We start from the raw sequence: 19419 nt of genomic DNA, 5'->3' as shown, positions 1-19419 counted from the left end.
AAAAAGGAGTCTGTCAAATTGGGATTTTTTAATTGACAAAGTGGCAAGTTTGGAATTGTTTATTAGCAAAAAGGACTAAATTTAAGTGATGTATTTGTAGTTTGTTTAAAAAATAAAGTTGATATATAGAGTCTAGTAATCATAAGTCATAAGAGACTTCATTCTAAAAAAAAAAGTGATTTTATTTATAATTTCAGTTTGGGATGGGGTCAATTTGCTTTGGGATCAGGTCAGTTTTACGGCCTTTTTACATAGCAGAAAAAAACACTGGACAGTTTACACAAGTGGGAACTCTCAACATTTCAAGACAGACAACGTGCCCACAGGCTGACTTTCTTTTATAAGGTGGTCGAAGGTCACCAGAGATTATTCTTGGTCCAATTGGTAAATAACCCGTACCGTGCCAATAGGAAAAAATAGGTGAAAAAAAAACTGACATTGGGAAAATTTATGTTGCAAAATCTTCAGATTGGGAATTATGAGTCATTTTAATTGCTTCGTATAAATTGAAAAAAAAACACTCAAAAATTGATTTACATGCATTCGAATCTGGCTTGAAATGTTCAGTTTCAGTGCTCATTTTATTTGTTCACTTGCAGATAATGCACTTTTGGAATGAAATTGACATAATTTTCCTTCTTTTGGGGAATTTTACAGATCGCTAATGGGAATTACATGTGTTTTTCTTCAATTGGGAAAGTACATGTACCTTTTACGGGTACTTTATAAACGGAAAAAAAACACTGTGCATGTAGCCGCCAAAACTGTGATTGACTGGAAACAAGAGATGTGTTCATCAGAAACACAATGCCCCCTACTGCGCCGCTTTGAAATAAAATTTCTATTTATCATTTGGCAGGTATATAGAAATCATCTCCCTTAAAGCTTATAACTTGCCTTGGATTTTGTCAAATCCACCTGCAGTGGGTGGGGGGTGGTCTGTAGACAGTCAAAAATGACCAAGTCAGAAATCACTGACAACCAAGGCCTGTGGTTTATCAAAGAGATCATAGCCAGAGTTCATCATGTATCTATGGACATGATAATTATATCATTTAAAAAAAACTTTGACAAATCAATCATTTGAGTTATAAATAATCAAAATAAAAAATCTGTACAGTAACTGTGAAAAGAACTTAAATTCTTGGTAAGGAAATATATAATATGAGATTTATAATTATATAAATTACTTCCCTTGAAAATAATTGTCTCTAACAAATCTCTATTTTTAGTAGCAAATAATTAAAAGCCGCTACCGTGACTGTAGATTCACCACTCAAAATGTGCAGCTCCATGACATACACATGCATGCCAAATATCAAGTTGCTATGTTCAATATTGAATAATTATCTCCCTTTAAAGCTTATTACTTCCCTTAGATTTGTATTTTTGACCTTAGACCTTGAAGGATGACCTTGACCTTTTACCACGATGTGTTTGTCAGAAAAACAATGCCGCCTACTGTGCCGCTTTGATTTATTTAACAAAAATATATACGTTGGCAGGTCAGATAATTATGTCCATTCAAAGCTTATTACTTCCCTTGGATTTGTTTTTTCGACCCTAGACCTTGAAGGATGATGTTCACCTTGAAATTTTAGCACTCAAATGTGCAGCTCCATGAGATACACATGCATGCCAAATATCAAGTTGGTATGTTTAATATTTTAAAAGTTATGGCCAATGTTAAAGTTTTTTTGGACGGACGGACAGACTGACATACTGACTGACGGACAGTTCAACTGCAATATGCCACCCTACCGGGGGCAAAAAACTAAGTGATGACATTGTGAACTGTTCAACAATAGATATTTTTCAAAGACAGTATATCAAAACATTAAAAGTGTATAATCCTGCACTCCACCACCATCTGAGTTTTACATGTGAAACAGATAAAGGAAACAAATGTAAGAAGTTATAAAAGAATCCCTTGATGCATAGTGAAATGGCTAAATTAATTCATCAAAGTTGTGATATTTGACCACCATGTGTGAACTTGGGTTTGCCTCTAGGGTTATGGGTCTCGCTAGTTCTTCTTGAATGCTCTGAGCTTTTAAAATTACATACGTACAGCTCAAAGTTATTCTTGCTAATGGATTCATAATGTCAAACAATTATGTCTCACATATGTCTATAAAATTGAGTTCAATCAACTGAATATCGTAACAAACACAAAACCTGTTATTACCGACATCAATTCGAGTGATTTGTGGAGAAATACTCAAAACAAAACTTGACACAAAAACCGTTATCAAACCAAAAGCCGAATTTTAACTTTATGATTCGATCTATCTTAAGGATGTTCCAGAGATAGTCGGTATAATACGATCAGTAGATTAGACATGAGATGTATCTTGGCCCTTGCCCAGGATTCCGGAGATAGTCTAGAACGTATTTTCTAATTCAAGATACTCGGCTTTGTCCATTGCAAAAACATACACATTTAAATGAACAGTTGACATGTTTGAAACTTTGGATTAATATCAATATTATATAAGCATACCATATCATGTAAGTTGTTTTAATTTGCGCATTCTGGATATATTTACGCTCTATGTGTGATTATTTATGCCAGAAAATAGTTTCTTGGCTGATATTTCTGATTAAAGTGCCGCCCGGATTCTAGGTGGCATCTTCACATGGATAAATGTGTAATCAGTTGCAACTCCCAGCAACCCGGAGGGTCAATAACTGAGAGTTGGATTATTGCAACTATGGATCTTGCACGTGACTCAGCCCCAGATGATTGACAATTGTGGTAACTTTCATGGCTGTGGATCATATGTTTTTATTTCAGAATTCAGATACAACTCTCAACAGAAACAATCTACATTGAAAGGGCATTTTCAAGTAAAATATGTTCATAACTCTGTTAGTGACAAATGGTTTGCATAACAATTTGACTTCCTCTCATTAACTTATCCATACAGTTTAACTGCAAGATGCCCAAGCAGTTCCACTATGTGGCCTCGGACAAAAAAGTGTGCTTATTTTCAATTCAAAGGGGCCAAAACTTGAACTTCATATTTTGTGAAAAGGCTGAGAATAGGCAATGATGAACAATCAGTGGTTCTTGCTTTTGGAAAACGAAAACAAGGTTTACTAATTCGCGAAAATATATGCCTTTCCACTGTTTTGGATGTAGTCTAATAAACTCGTAAATATAAATATACAAGAACAATAAAAAAAACATCACAAAATGTTAGTTCTTGATACATAATGCATGTCTTAATAAATGATACCAATGGGACATACGATCTTTAATTTGACTCGAGTATTTACCAAATATTACGATTGCGAAACTCGCTCCATTTTTGTCAGATGTAACACGGTATTTCATTGGCTAATTCGCTTTGACAGTTCATTATTGAGGACGAAGTGGTTTACAACGAAAAGGTAAAGCAAAAGTTGGCATACAAATATAAATTCATTTAATATCCGGTTGCTTGTTGAATTGGTAGTTATATTGTTTCTTTTGTAAAAGATGAGTATTGCTTGTATCACTTAAATCTTTTTCTGGTGTAAAAAAAAACGGTAACCGTCTCGACTAGCACGTGTATTGGCTCAAAGTCAAAACGGGCCAGCAGCTATGGCGAGTTACTTTGGTGAAATTCTTCAGTCATCGTCGAGAGCTGTTGATGATGACGATGATGATTTCGAAACAGAGGAAATAGCAACGTGTGTTCATAACTAAGTTTTTTTTATTTTTCTTTCAATTATAGGTGCCGACTAATTATTCTTAATGTATCAAGAATTGTATTGTGTTTTCGCGATTAACATTGATGACATTTCAATTTCATATTTACTACAGGGACAGTCTTCAGTACTGTTTTCCTTAGTATAGTTATTCCATCATCACTCCATAATTTGAAAGCATGCAAACTCCATGTGATATTTATTCTCAAGAATTATCAAATGGGAAGAGGTAACCTGGCACTGGCAATAATGTTGGGCTCATTTACAGGTAGCTAAAGAAACTTCAGCGTACAGTTTATATAGTATTGACAGACCTGTACGCTGAAGCGAACCCCGTATCGAAAGTCAACCAGCGTCGTAACAAATTTATGTCACGCTATAAATCAAAGAAAGCTCATTTTCTTGGATACATTTCTACATATATTAGTGAATGAATATAAATTACTGCATCTGGGAATATTTTAAGGTTCAAATATTTCAAATGCATCTTACAATAGATGAAATAACTCTCATCAGTCTAAAATTCACAATTTTGACGCCATTGTCGCTTTGTCACGTGACGAGTTTTCATTTGGATACTTTCGGATCGACCTTGACGTTTTTTGCTGAAATTGTAAACATTCCTTTCATTTTCTGAAATCTATTATTTGTGATTAACAACTTACGTATGGTGGATTATAAGACTGATTTCAGTGTGAATCAGGTAGTTTTAAATAATATTTACTTTGAGTTTGTATTAACACTACAATTTGTTTACAAAACAATCCAGAATAATCTAAAATACCGGGAAATGTCATTCTGAATTTGAAAACACTTGAGCACATGGTATGTTACTAAAAATAGAAATAACGTCATATGACCGCGAAATCTCGGGAGATTTGCATTTCAAGAAAGTCTGTCACATCGCTGTTTTTCTCGATATGTAAGAGCAGAATAGATAAATTTTAAATGTTTAAGATAGTATTTTGTGAAAGAATATATCAGTTAAATGTGAAAAATGTTAATCTTTCCGATCAAGTGGTTGATTTGGGCCAATAACGGCATATAAAAGCTGTTTTGGACCGGTCTTTGTTAACTGTCAACTTTCGGGAATTTCTGGTTGACTTTCCTTATGGGGTTGGTCCATAACTATAAAGTCGCGCCAGTCAAAAATCATAACAAGCGACATTTAAAGTAGTGGTAGCCAGAACTAATTTACAGGAATCTCTTTTGTAAAATGAGATTTTAATGAATTTTTAATTTAAAACAATTATTTGTAACAAAATATATATTTGATTTAATGTTGAATTGCTTAAAATTAACAAGGAAGTAAAAATATTCTGAACATAACTGGTTTGTTACAATTGAAGTTTATTTGATACACCTGTTCAGGAAAAAATAATTAAAAGTACCATCATTATCAACAATCAATTAGAAATAAGAAAAATGTAGGTTTTACACTTAACATGCCTTATTGTATAAAACAAGTGAAGAGTTGATTGAACGCTGAACAGAAACCACTTATCCTTGAAATTGCTGCATAATATTAATAAAACTAAGATCTATGATGCAAATGTAGCATTTCTCCCAAAGATATTACCAATTCTCCCTATTTTGGCTTTAGGGAGAAGTGACTTCTCCCAAAAGTTTGAGCCTAGTTAGTCCCCTGTCAAAGGGACCATTTCAAAAATGGTGAAAAGAACACTGGACATACATGATATTTTTTCCTTTAATAATGGTTATAAAGCATTCTAATGAGAATTGAGTTTAGTTTTGTTTTAGCTCATATGATTATGGACACAATATATGATTTTATCCGTTTTGATCGTTTTGCATTTTATTAAGTTTTTAAATTTTTAGTTTTGGTTGAGTTCATGCAATTATGTACACAATAGTCAAACAGTTAACATGATGCATTCTAGCACATAATAGATAATTTGCCATGTTTACAATTATATTTCATTATCAATAACAAACATAAAAGTAAGCTGCCTATAATGCAAAAAAACTTGAATGATGTTATTGCGACACAATATCAGACTGCAACATATTTTATTCTACTAAAATCTTGTAAGTGTCCCAACATAAAGTGTGATTATGGTATTAATTGTATTGGGAAAAAATATTTCTTCAGAAATTATAATAATTTTACACGCTGCGCTTTAGACGTTTATCCATTTATTTACCACAATCTTTACTTCTTTAGTTCTTCATCCAGGAATCAGATTTGAGAAACAAATTTTTAAGAAATCTTTCATTAAGAAGTCTTTTTGTGTAAATGTCCTTTTTTAAGCTCTACTGAGGTCAATGTGCTCATGCTCAGCTTTTGTGATCGCCTTTTGTCCGTCGTCTGTCGTGTGGCGTCAACATTTGCCTTATTAACAATATAGAGGCCATATTTATTGTCCAATCTCCATGAAACTTGCTCAGAAGATTTGTCCAAATGATATCTTGGACAAATTCGAAAATGGTTCAGGTAACGGGTTGGTTGAAAAACAGCCACCAGGTGGTAGGGCATTTAACCTTATCTGGCAATAGTAAAACCTTGTAAACGCTCTAGAGGCCACATTTATTGCCCGATCTTCATGAAACTTGGTCAGAATTGTTGTCTCAATGATATCTTATCTTGGATGAGTTGTAAAATGGTTCTGGTTGGTTGAAAAAACATTACAAGGCATTTTTCCTTATATGGCTATAGTAAAACCTAGTTAACACTCTAGAAATCTTCATGAAACTTTGTCAGAACATATGTTCATCTGTTCTAATGATATCTTGGACGAGTTAAACAAATGTTCTGGAAAAAAATGGCCACAGGGGGGGTGGGGGGGGGAGGGGCATTTTTCCTAAAATGGCTTGTAGTGAAGCCTTGTTAACAACCTTTAAGTCACATTAATAAACCAGTCTTTAATGAACATGGTCAGAATATCTTGTGCTGCACATAACAGGCAAGTTCCTTTGAATCTCAGGTAAGCGACTGTGGGCCTTTCAAGCCCCTTTTGTATGGAAAGCAATTAATATAAGCTTATATGCTTGTCTTCCAATCAATGTTCATATGTTTTATAAAATGTATGCATACCATAAACGTGTACTTATACAAAAAATCAATGTATTTAAACTAATAATACATTATGTATGATTATGATTTTGATATCATCTTTATTTTAGGACAAGTGTGCGCTGGTCTCCAATGGTAAAGGCAGAGCTTCTGAAGATCCCAGAAAAAAAGTTGCCATGTCAGATACTCATAGTGGCCATAGGGCCTGCTGCATCAGGTACATGTTATATGTTAAAATTAATGATTTATTTGAATAACATCAGCCTAGGAGCACAACTATTTTGAACTGCCAGCCTTTAAATACAAATTTTTGTTGAATTGATTATGCTATAATTTTTATAAAAGACAAGCTGAGAAGAATGGATACGTACAAAGTGTAACGCTTGACTTAGTTGGAATTATAAATAATTGCTTAATAAAGAAATCTTGCAAATTAGGTAGTGTGACTATAAATCAGATAAGTTGTCACCTTCGATGATTCCACTGTAAAACAAAACAAATTTTGGGCGCCCTGGCGTAATGAATATGGGGTCCGCCTATCGACTTGGAGGTCATGAATTCTATCACAACAGTGTCACCATTGTTTTGATCTCTCCAAAAGTCATCCCAGTACTGGTTCTACCCAGGAAACAGACTCGAGAGTGTTTCAATAGGCCTTTGGCTTTCCATGCAATTGAGCAAAAATAAATATTAATCTTATTTAAAACAAATGTTACAGGGTTTGTGCAGTCCCACTTGCTGACAGATGACTTCCAAGTGGTAGGAGCCCTGTTCAGTGGGCTCAGTGACTCAGATGTGAATACGTTTGATCAGATGTCACCAGCAGATAAGAACTGCTACATCTATAGGTCTCGTCAGATCCCAGATGTCTTCATGTGCCTGTGCAAAACAGACGTCTCAGCAGAACAGTCTTACTCATGGACAGAACAAGTATCAGTGTTTTTTTACCGTTTTTGTAATGGGGGCCCTGTGAATTGGGAAAAATCAGGGTGTTTAGAATAAAATTGGGAAATTGGTGTTTGTTTGTGTTTGCTATAAAGAGTGTTTTCAATACTATATTCAATAAGGTTCAACTTATAGAGGTGGATAGAGAAATAAACCTTATGTTAAAATGTTTTTATGCCACCAGATCGAATGATCGGGGGTATATTGTTTTTGGCCTGTCTGTCATTCTGTCCCAAAACTTTAACCTTGGTTAAAGTTTTGCGATAACTTGTGCAATATTGAAGATAGCAACTTTATATTTGGCATGCATGTGTATCTCATGGAGCTGCACATTTTGAGTGGTGAAAGGTCAAGGTCATCCTTTAAGGTCAAAGATCAAATATATGGCTTCAAAGCAGCGCAGTAGGGGGCATTGTGTTTCACAAACACAGCTCTTGTTTTTAACTACAATTAATATTTAGGATATCAATTTTTGAAAAATACGCATGTACATAAATACATTTTGAGTTTTGGAATAAAGCCAATTTTCAGCCCCAAAAATTGACCAAAAACACTGAGTATGGACATGGTCTAAACTGTTTCTGGCCTAGAATACACAGTGCATTTCTTCTCAAATAATAACTCATTTAAAAGATGCAGTTTGTCCTTTCAAACAAATCTTAAGTTTACATTTCTCATTCTCATGGAAAAATCACACAAATACTCAAGATAAGGGTAAAGGGCAACATTCCCAAATAGTCAAAAAAAGCCCTGATTGTACATAGTGAAGTCCAGTTTCTTAATGTTATGAATGAGAGCCTCACTCTGCTAAACCAGGGCTTAATGCATCTGTGTAAAGTATCGTCCCAGGTTAGCCTGTGCAGTCTGCACAGGCTAATCAGGAGTGACACTTTCTGCTTAAACTGGATTTTTGCTAAGAAGGGACTTCCTTTGAATGATAAATACCATACAAGCGGAAAGTGTCTTGCCTCATTAGCCTGTGCCAACTGCACAAGCTAATCTTGAACAACACTTTATGCACATTGATTTAGCCCAGTTTTCACAGAGCCAGGCTCATAAATTCTATTCTTTTCTCATTTTTGTGATCATTTTATAGTTGATTGTACTGTAACTTCACATTGCAATACTGAATGAAACTCTAATGATGAACTTGTGGCATATGTTGCTTTATTGCATCTATTGTGTTCCATATAATATTTAAACATGCAAAAAAAGCATTAATACTTTTAAGTGAACAACAACCTTGATAAAAAAAGTATATGCACAAATTAGAATTACCTTCTGTTAACTTAAATAATGCTTGTTTTGTTATAATGAAATAACAAATAAATATACTTTTATAAAGTGAGTAAAGATAAATTATCAACAGCAATAATTTTAGTTTTGATTACAAAATTGCACTTTTTGCTTTAAAGTATTTATGTTCAATTGGTTAAATTCCATTTGTCTAAATCATGTATTGTTTCATGTTGAAGTTGTGTTTTTAGACAACTAACAGGGGTGTATGTATGAGCCTTCATAAGGCTTGGTCCCATATTAGCTTGTGCAGTCTGCACAGGCTTATCAGGGACAACCTTCTATGACTAAACTAGATTTTTGCAAAGAATAGCCTTCCTTTAAAGGATAAAAGCAGAAAGTGTCATCTCTGAATAGCTTGTGCAAACTGCACAGGCGAACTTCACAGGCTAGTCTGGATGTCATTATACACACATGCATTAAGCACCATTTTCCCAGAACACAGATAATATTTGATAACTGACGCCTATTTCTGTCCACTTTTGTTGCAGTTGTTTTCCTGCATCAGTACAGCCTCTCCTCACTTCTACATGAGCATCCTCTGTTCGTACATGACCAGCGAGTACCGTAGTGAGGTCCCGGTCTCTGACATGAACCCGCCCTTCCTGCGGGCACTGAAGACGCCCCGGTTTGCGGGCACGCCCCTCTGTCCATACCTGGAACAACCCAACCTGGTCTCCGGCCTTCCTGCTCAGTGTAAGAACTGTTTGTTTTATTTTTCCTGGAAAATTATATTCTGTCTTAGTGCAAGTAATATGTTGTTATTAGGTTATTTATGCTGATTGTGACTGAAATAATTATCTAATGTATGAAATTATTGCTATCACAGATGTGGTATTAGAGTGGACAGATTACTAGTATATGAGCCTCATTCTGCGAAAACTGGGCTTAATGTCAGTGCTTCAAGTTTCATTCAAGATTAGCCTGTGCAGTCTGAAATTTTTTATCTGGTACAACACTTGCCGTTTTTAAGTGTGTTTTTTTGTTTGGAGGAAGTGTTCTTACAAACGAATATCCCGTCAAGGCAGAAAGTGCGGTCTCTAATCAGCCTGTGCAGTTTAAACAGGCTAATCTGCAACAACATTTCATACCATAAGCCATATTTTCCCAAAGAGCAGCTCATTTACTTTCCCTCCAGTGTTGACGTATTTTGTTTTCACACAGTGTTCACCTATTTTGTTTTCCATCAAGTGTTGACGTATTTTGTTTTCACACAGTGTTCACCTATTTTGTTTTCCATCCAGTGTTGACGTATTTTGTTTTCACACAGTGTTCACCTATTTTGTTTTCCCTCCAGTGTGGACCTATTTTGTTTTCCAACAGTGTTCACCTATTTTGTTTTCACCCCAGTGCTGACCTATTTTGTTCGGTGTTGACCTATTTTGTTTCCCTCCAGTGTTGACCTACTGTCAGATGAAGGATGTCAAGGCAGTGCTATACGTCTGCTACACAGATACCCTTTATCTGGACACATTCACTATGGAGGTCTTTAAACCGCTAGTGCAATCCACGCCCATCAAGGACGTTTTTCAGGTAATGCTGGTAGGTCCAGAAAATACCTTTGAAATGCTATTTCCTAAGTTAATACAATGTCATTTTTTGCAGCTTGTTCAATTTTTTCGCCTAAACTTTGTAAATGACTTTTGTTTTATCTTGTTTAATGCTGTTTTTGTAGTTTTTATTGCTAATAATCAGGGTTTTCAATGATATTTGAACAGCTTTTACTTAAATGTCAATACTAATTTAAAAAATATTTTCCTCTAAAACCATAATGCTTAAAAGGTTTAATATTTGGTATGTACAATGTTTTTTGCTCTTCTAAGAATTTTGTTCAAAACACACTCTTAAGGTAAACACTGGCCATGCCACAGGGTCAACATTTTAATTATCATAACTAACTACATATAAGAATCTGCAGTGTGAGGGTTCTTTACTGTGACAAGCTCTAGGTCAATGCTATTTTATAAGTGCCTTTGATGATATAATAACCTTTATATTGCTAGTTTTTCAATGCTTTTTTTATAGCTTTTCCAATATTCAGTATGCCTTATAAATGTGATTTGTTAACATGGCATTCTTAGCAAGTATATATATATATATATATATATATTTGATTTATAATTACTGTGTGCACATGCACTTTGAGCAGAGCACTTTGTGATAATAAGCATTAAAGCAGCATTAGCAAGAATTAAGGTAACCTTATGTAGAGAAGAAGTTTATGTGTTATATGTCCTCATGTCTTACACTTGCTCAGTATTCATATTAATTTTAGCCTCGTTCTGAGAAAAGGGGGTTTAATGCATGTGCCTAAAGTCTCATCCCAGATTAACCTGTGCAGTACGCACAGGCTAATCAGGGACGACACTTTTTGCTTTTTTGATATTTTTTGTTTAAAGAAATTCTCTTCTTAGCAAAAATCGGAAAGTGTCTTCCCTGATTAGCCTGTGTGGACTGCACATGCTAATCTGGGACAACACTTTAACCCCCTTTTCTCAGAGCGCGGCTCATTTATATGTTCAGATTTCATGATCAGTAAACAATGTTATAAGTTATGTTTCAGGTCTAAATGGCATTGTAAATCAATGGAAATAAACTCTCCATACATGTAGGTTGGAGTGTCATCAATTCCAAGTGTCTCATTTATACAGAGGTCTTTAAGCTGAATATTTTCTCTTTTTTTCCAGGAAAATAAAAAGGCTGGAGAAGTTATGAAGCACATTGTGGACATATATTCCTTAAAAAATTCCTTATACCTTTAGCCGACAGGAATGTGTATGTGTACATGTTGAACTCCAGCTGCTTCATGGCACCCAGGGTACTGTGTTCATTCAGGATTTGGTGATCTGGCATCAACAGTCTGGTCTTGGGAGGACATTGATTATTGCGTGTGTGTAAATGTGTGCTTTTTAGCTCACCTGAGCACAACATGCTCATGGTGAGCTTGTGTAATTGCCTTTTGTCCATTGTCCGTCGTGCATCGTCCGTCGTCAACATTTTGCCTTGTGAACACTCTAGAGGCCACATTTATTGTCCGATCTTCATGAAACTTGGTCAGAACATTTGTCCCATTGATACCTTGACTGAGTTCAAAACTGGGTCAAAAACTAGGTCACTAGGTCATAAAAAGAAAAACCTTGTGAACACTGTAGAAGTCACATTTGATGCCAAATCTTCATGTAACTTTGTGGAAATGTTTGTCTTAATGATATGTTGGTTGAGTTTAAAAATGGTTCCGGTCCATTGAAAAACATGGCCGCCAGGGGGTGGGGCAGTATTTCTTATATTGCTATAGAGAAACCTTGTGAACACTCTAGAAGTCAAAAAAAAATTCCAATCATCATGAAACTTAGTGGAAACATTGGTTTCATTGATATCTCAAACGAGTTTGAAAATGGTCCAGATCGGTGAAAAAACATGGCCGCCAGGGGGGCGGGGCAGTTTTCTCTATATGTATATAGTGAAAACATGTGAACACTCTAGAAGTCACATTTTTGGTCCAATCATGAAATTTGGTCAGAACATGTGTTTTCTTGATATGACGGTTGAGTTCGAAAATGGTTACGTTTGCTTGAAAAACATGGCTGCCAAGGGGCGGGCATTTTTCCTTAAATGGTTATATATGGCTGTAGTAAAATCTTGTTAACACTCTAGAGGCCACATTTATTGTCTGATCTTCATGAAACTTAGTCAGAAGATTCATTCCAATAATATCTTGAACGAGTTTGAAAATGATTCCGGTTGGTTGAAAAACATGGCTGTCAGGGGGCGGGGCATTTTTCCTTATACGGCTATATTACTAGTAAAACCTTGTTAACACTCAAGAGTCCACATTTATTTTCTGATCTTCATGAAACTTGCTCAGAAGATTTTTTCCAATGATATCTTGAATGAGTTAAAAAATGGTAACCTTTGCTTAAAAAACATGGTTGCCAAGGGGCGGGGCATTTTTCCTTATATGGCTATATATGGCTATTGTAAAATCTTGTTATCACTCTAGAGGCCACATTTATTGTCCAATCTTCATGAAACTTGGTCAGTACATTCATCCAAATAATATCTTGGAAGAGTTCGAAAATGATGCCGTTTGGTTGAAAAACATGGCCACCAGGGGCGGGGCATTTTTCCTTATATGGATATAGTAAAACCTTGTTAACACTCTAGAGGCCACATTTATTTTCGGATCTTCATCTTGGATGAGTTTGAAAATGGTAACCTTTGCTTGAAAAACATGGCTGTCAAGGGGTGGGGCATTTTTCCTTATATGGCTATATATGGCTATTGTAAAATCTTTTTAACACTCTAGAGGCCACATTTATTGTCCAATCTTCATGAAACTTGGTCAGAAGATTCATCTCAATAATATCTTACAAGAGTTAAAAAATGATGCCTTTTGGTTGAAAAACATGGCCACCAGGGGGCGGGGCATTTTTCCTTATATGGCTTTAGTAAAACCGTGTTAACACTCTAGAGTCCACATTTATTGTCCAATGTTTATGAAATTTGGTCAGAAGATTGGTCTCAGTGATATCTTGGATGTGTTAGAAAATAATTATGTTTGCTTGAAAAACATGGCTTCCAAGGCGCGGCCTTCATGAAACTTGGTCAGAAGATTTGTCCCAATAATATCTTGTTATCTCAGGTGAGTGACCTCGGGTCTTTCAGGCCCTCTTGTTCTCAAGAAGTTACAGTTTTGAACTCTGTTATATTTAAGGCTGATTTTGCATTGTTTTGTTAGCGCAGGGCTTTACAACATTTGTATTATGGACAAAACAGTGTAAACTTTAGAAAAGTCATTAAATTCTTTTAATTTGCTGAAGAAGCTTGTCAAATCACATGTAATTATTTTCCAGTAATGGAACAATAAATTTATGTATTTAAAAGAAATCAATGGGGTTAAAGTGGAATAGTGCATAAAATTTATTCTTGTAAGTCAACTTATGATTTTTGTTCTGACAGTGTTTTCCTTTTTATGTGTGGGGACATTTGTTTCTCACATCATATTAGTATTTACATAAGAGATACACAATTATTTCAGAGTATGGATAAAAATGCCTCTGTGTTGCCCTAATGCGTGCAACAATCACTGTTCTTTTATAATGATTTACATGTATGGCTAAAATGATTACCATGTATATTTAATAATACAAATGTATTTGTTTTGTTATAAAATTGATTTAAAATATTTTTTTGTAAAACATTTACTATACATTGAAACCAATCATGTTATTTAAACATAGAAATTTATCAAATTGTAAATATCCTGTAATTATAATTTAATATTAAGAATCTGTTAAGGAGCATGTTTTTACCAGACAATTCTTTGTCCAGTAACAGCGTAGGGTTACTGGCCAATTTTTGCCTTCAAGTCGGGACATTTTCATTTTTGAAGTGTGTAAATATAAGCTTAGTTTGACATTATGGGATACTTTGTAACAAAAAAAACTCAACCTTGATAATGGAATGTAATTCAATTTTTCAATAAAATAATATCAAATATTTTCTAAAGATGATATTCAATATTTAATAGTGTTAATAACTTCTGGTCACGCTGAATTCAGAATGGTACTTCCTTATTCTGAAATAGTATAAGGATATATTGAGTGGTTCGTTCTATTTTATAGATTTCACAGTAAAATATGAATTACAACTCAATTAGCCATTATGGCGAACACGAGTTTCCAGACTGGAAGAGACATGTGGATGAAAATAAAACCACATTTTCATTCCCATGCACAGGACTTAATGTGTAAAGAATCCTTAGCTCACAAACCAATATATTCTCATAATGCTTTATCTTTGTATATTTGTACTAAAGTGTGTCGCCCCCAATTCTGAAAATGGTGCCATTGTTGTAAAGTTTGAATAGACACTAGCATTAACCAAACTTTATGTATTCGTTTTAAAAATGTATTTTTTTCAACATGTTAACAATTAAATAAACTTATCAATTCAACATGGGACTGTAACTGTGACTATATTATACATCTAGGGAATGGAAAACATAATCAGTTAAGTGTTAAGGGCGAATGTGTTCGACTCATGGGCAAATTCAGTGGGTACTGAAAAGTAACTTTTTTGAAGGAATGTTAGCTGGGTACCAAACAATTATATGAAAAAAGATTCATAAAATACGATACTAAAGGCCTACATCATCTGAGTCCCTGCATTGGTTGAAGTGCTTGTTATTATAGCATTGTACTGCTAACACATCCGACTCAAGGGCTAGTAACCCTATGCCTCAGTATATGTCAATGGGAAAAAGGGGTTTAATGCATGTGCGTAAAGTGTCGTCCCAGATTAGCAACACTTTACTCACATGCATTAAGCCCCGTTTTCCCAGAGTGAAGTTCTTACACATTTGAATGGAATGACATATACTAGACATGTACTAGAAAAGTCATAAAACGTTTTTGAAAGCAATTTGATTAATAAAATACTATCTGTTAAGCAACTTGTGAAAATTGTTTCAAACTAAGTATTTGTGAAATTTTAAATCAGCCAATCGTTAATGAGCTTGTTTAAGCCTCGAAGAAGTTGAAAATTCTTTGTTGAAACCTTTGTTAATAGATTGTAGTATGGCGGTCGGGCAGCACACGTGGTCTGTGGTCAATAAGTTTTGGTTGCATGGATCAATCTTGATTGAACTATGGTAAAAGCAGATTGGCATGGCGTAATAGCTTGGTGTTTGATTTGGGGTCAGTCGAACCAAGATCATAGTTAATAAAAAATTAATGAATGGTTTCCTCTATATAATCTCAATCGGTTTTGATTAATGTTGTATCTATGTATGTAGCTAATATGTCAACCTAGCTCAGTATTGTATAAAGGGCCAAGGTAAGGCCACTGTTGCTCTATTGGCCATTGTCGGCTCGGGTACTACTTAAAAGAACCCCTGGGTACTCTTAAGTATACTACAATGTACTCCAGGTACAGAAAATTACTTAAACGTACCCAGGAATACTAACGCTAAATTGGTTGTTATCGACTCATTTGTTCAAATAATAATTCTGTAAAATGGCCTCTATATTATCGAAAGTCATACTAAAGTAGTTCCATACAATGACCGATCGATTGCCACTGTTTCTTAAATGAGAGAAAGGGCAATCAGGTGGTTGCGGTTAAGAAATAGGTTGCATCGGCCAATTTTGATGAAACTTTGGATACATTATTTGTGTTTGGATGGTGGAAATGCGCTTACATTTTCTAAGATTTCATGCAGTCTGTCATGTCTGACCCTCGTCTATTTGTCTATCTGTTCGTTTGTTCAAAAGTGGATCCTGTGATTTCTCAAATTCTAAAGATACTTTGATGAAAATTGTATACTTAGCAAAGTCACTGTGAGAAAAACGTACGACACATTTTACTCACCAAAGGTCAGGTCAGTGTTTCTTAAAATAAAACAAAACTTCACATTGTTATTGTAAGGAAACCCGACATTATGACCAACTTATTTTACCAACACCTACAACCAAACTTCAGGGGTGTCAATTTTCCGGATTATTCCGGAAATCCGGATTTGAGCCGTCCAGGGCTGATTTTGAGGTGAATGTAAATCCGATGAGTTTGTTTAAGGCGGGTGGGGGTAGGGACAAAATTCTTTTAGTGCGGGATCATTTCAGAACGAATATTGTTATAGCATCGTCGGCATTCCGGACATTTGCGCTTGGTACCGATTTTATTTATTGATTTCTGATTGGTAAGCGGCTGGCACTGACATGAGCAGGCACTGGCAAAGTAAAGCACTGCAATATCATATTTTAAAACAATATGTTAATCAAATTATATATTGACTGCGTATTTGCTAGGTTACTGGTTACTGGTTTTCATTTTCTGCAGTCAAACGATATGCATATTTAATTACATTTGCAAATGATGTATCGCGACATGTTTTCGGACAGTCGTTTTCGGATACGCTGGTTTGTTAATTACATTTCGAAGTTCTTAATATCATTTGTTTAGAATGACAAATACACCTGCGGTGTTATGGATGGTTTGGTTTATAATATTTCGCATTGTACTCACCAGAAATTGCACCTACAGTACAGCAAAAGCGGCACAAACAAAATCTACGGCTACACCACGGCCAGATTATTAGTACGCGGCGGCCGAATCGTGTGTTGACGCGGCGTATCGCCGTGGCACTCGGCATCGATCAGCGCATCGACGCTGAGTCTGTATTTACCTCGCGTACTTTCGCGGAGTAAATCCGCCGCATACGTACGCGGCGGATCGAGTGAAAAGATATCCACCAACATGTACATACATGTATGTGAAGCGTAGAATTAATTACGCGCAACTGTTAATGTTTCGTTCGCTTATCATTATTAAATTTGTAATCCGAAACACACTTCCGAATTTTAATGCTAACGCGACCTTTGGCAAATTCTAGTGTCAAATAAACAGTGCTAAAATATCCTTTGTTTCATAAAAAGCGCGCGATAATTATGCAGACATGTAGAACGTCGTTTGGAAAGTTTGGGTGTATTTTATGTTGTATAAATACATGAACATCAGGTCAGGCGTAAATTGCGTGTTCAGTGGAAAAACGCCCCGATTAGACTTTATTTCATCATCTCTATAAATAGTAACAAATGCCAAAATGTATTTGATACTAAAGGAAATATCGAGAATGTTTGTGTATCGTAAATATTTACCAGCATTTGCTTCAAAATTGGAATATACGAGATTATCGGTTAATTAGTAGCGATATTAACTGTATAATATGATCAAAATAGAACTTGTTTATATACGCACATTCAAACAATAGTTATAATAAGCTGATAATTAACAAAACAACAAATACGTCGTCACCGTCTTGATTATCGATGTGGCTTCAAACTGCTAATTTTCTCAGCTTAAATATAATAGCAAAATCAACATGCAATTAATTTATAAATCCATCATATGCTGGAGCCTTGGCCACTTGTATGTGCGAAAACATATTTACGCGACCTTGTTTATGTGTGAAATACATACACTATGGGCGGGAAACAAACTTAATTGGCCAGACACATTAACTATGCTTACATGTAAATGCTAATACAATCCGCGCACAATAAATTTATTATGATTTTAATTATTATTATAATTGTTCTTTCAAAATTTGTTAACTACATGTAACTAATATTTTTTAAAAGATGTTTTATTTCATGATGCGCATCGACTCGGCATCATGTCGCGGATCGCGGCATGCCTCGGCGGACAGATGCGAAGTTTCGCGGCGAAATGCGACTTACTGACGCGGGTTCAACGACTGACGCAGCATCGACTCGATTCACCTTGCCGCCGCGGATCGCGAAATATGTTTGTTCCGCTTTGGCTGTACTGTAGAAAGACTATAAAAAAAGAACAATAACCTAGGGCTCGGGGGGTAGGGCCCTCTCTTCCCTTTATCCCACGGCTTAATTTTCCGGATTTCAAATTTGGGCCAATTGACACCCCTGAAACTTGCTAGATCTAATTAGACGTATTGGAGGAACACTGCACAACACAACTCAATAGAGAACTGCTATTCATAAATGCGGTCGAAGCTGTTTTGTATTGTCGCTTGTCCACTTTGTTCAACAACCATTCATAGAGTACTGTTACCTGAATATACATTCAAAAATCAAGACAGAACAACTGCTATAAACTCTTTAACAGTATTCTTTTCACATTGGAATGACCACCTTGACCATTGACTGCAAGTAAGAATCAATGAAATCAACATGAAAATTGAGGCCCGTAAATAATATTTGTAAGGGTGACCTCCACCTTTGGCTGGCGAGAACATCCCATGGCGTCGACATGCCATTGCAATGTTTAAACATTTTAGCCAAGAATTATTGTCATTGCTTCAAAAGGCATAGACAACTAGAATTATATAGCGAGAGGCACATAGCTTTTACCTTTAAATACTTATCGACTTTAAAAAGGTGAATGACAAGAAATACAAAGCAGGAGGCACAGAGTTTTGACCTTTAAATACTTATCGACTTTGCAAAAAAATAGTGTATGACTCACGTTTTCTACACATCTCATTTTAAATTCCTCAACACATTATCTTAATTTTGAGTAAATCATTTTAAAGGTTTAGGTCATTAACAGCTGACACCAAACTGGATCCGTAGACAATTAACCTCCAAGATTGATCTTGCCCTTGAGCCGACGAAACAGACACATAACATCTTCACATCGTCGTAAGGACATTAAGATATTTGTCAAGTTTAATGAAAACACGTTTTAAAAGCCGTTTATGATTAAAGATTCGTGGATTGGACGCAAAAATGGAGACTAAACGTTTGCTTTTTCAGTACATTCTACATTCAAAAAGCACGTTGGCTCGTGTTATGTTTACTTCACTTAGAAGAAAAAAGAGGCTTAGATGTTGCAAGGGTCATTATTTAGCACCTGTACATGTACCTATATATTTTTATTTAAAAGTAGAAGTTACTCATCCTATACAC

General features: G+C 35.3%; 1 protein-coding gene across 2 annotated transcripts; it reads left to right on the top strand.

Annotated features, from left to right (window-relative positions):
• Window positions 1–3229: 3229 nt before the first annotated feature.
• LOC127852948 (proteasome assembly chaperone 1-like) lies at window positions 3230–14927 on the top strand. 2 transcript variants are annotated; one of them, XM_052387031.1, is made up of 6 exons: window positions 3230–3396; window positions 6841–6947; window positions 7449–7660; window positions 9463–9667; window positions 10368–10504; window positions 11659–14927. In XM_052387031.1, the coding sequence occupies exons 1-6, from the start codon at window positions 3236–3238 to the stop codon at window positions 11731–11733; spliced, it is 897 nt and encodes a 298-aa protein (XP_052242991.1). In that variant the 5' UTR covers window positions 3230–3235; the 3' UTR covers window positions 11734–14927. The 2 variants fall into 2 exon arrangements, with proteins under 2 accessions (XP_052242991.1, XP_052242992.1); XM_052387032.1 differs by lacking the exon at window positions 3230–3396 and adding an exon at window positions 3430–3678.
• The last annotated feature ends 4492 nt before the right edge of the window (window positions 14928–19419 follow it).

Source organism: Dreissena polymorpha, chromosome 12, assembly GCF_020536995.1.
Source record: "Dreissena polymorpha isolate Duluth1 chromosome 12, UMN_Dpol_1.0, whole genome shotgun sequence".
Classification (NCBI taxonomy): Eukaryota; Metazoa; Mollusca; class Bivalvia; order Myida; family Dreissenidae; genus Dreissena; species Dreissena polymorpha.
Note: the sequence above shows the minus strand (reverse complement) of the source record. Positions and strands in the feature narration are given on the sequence as shown.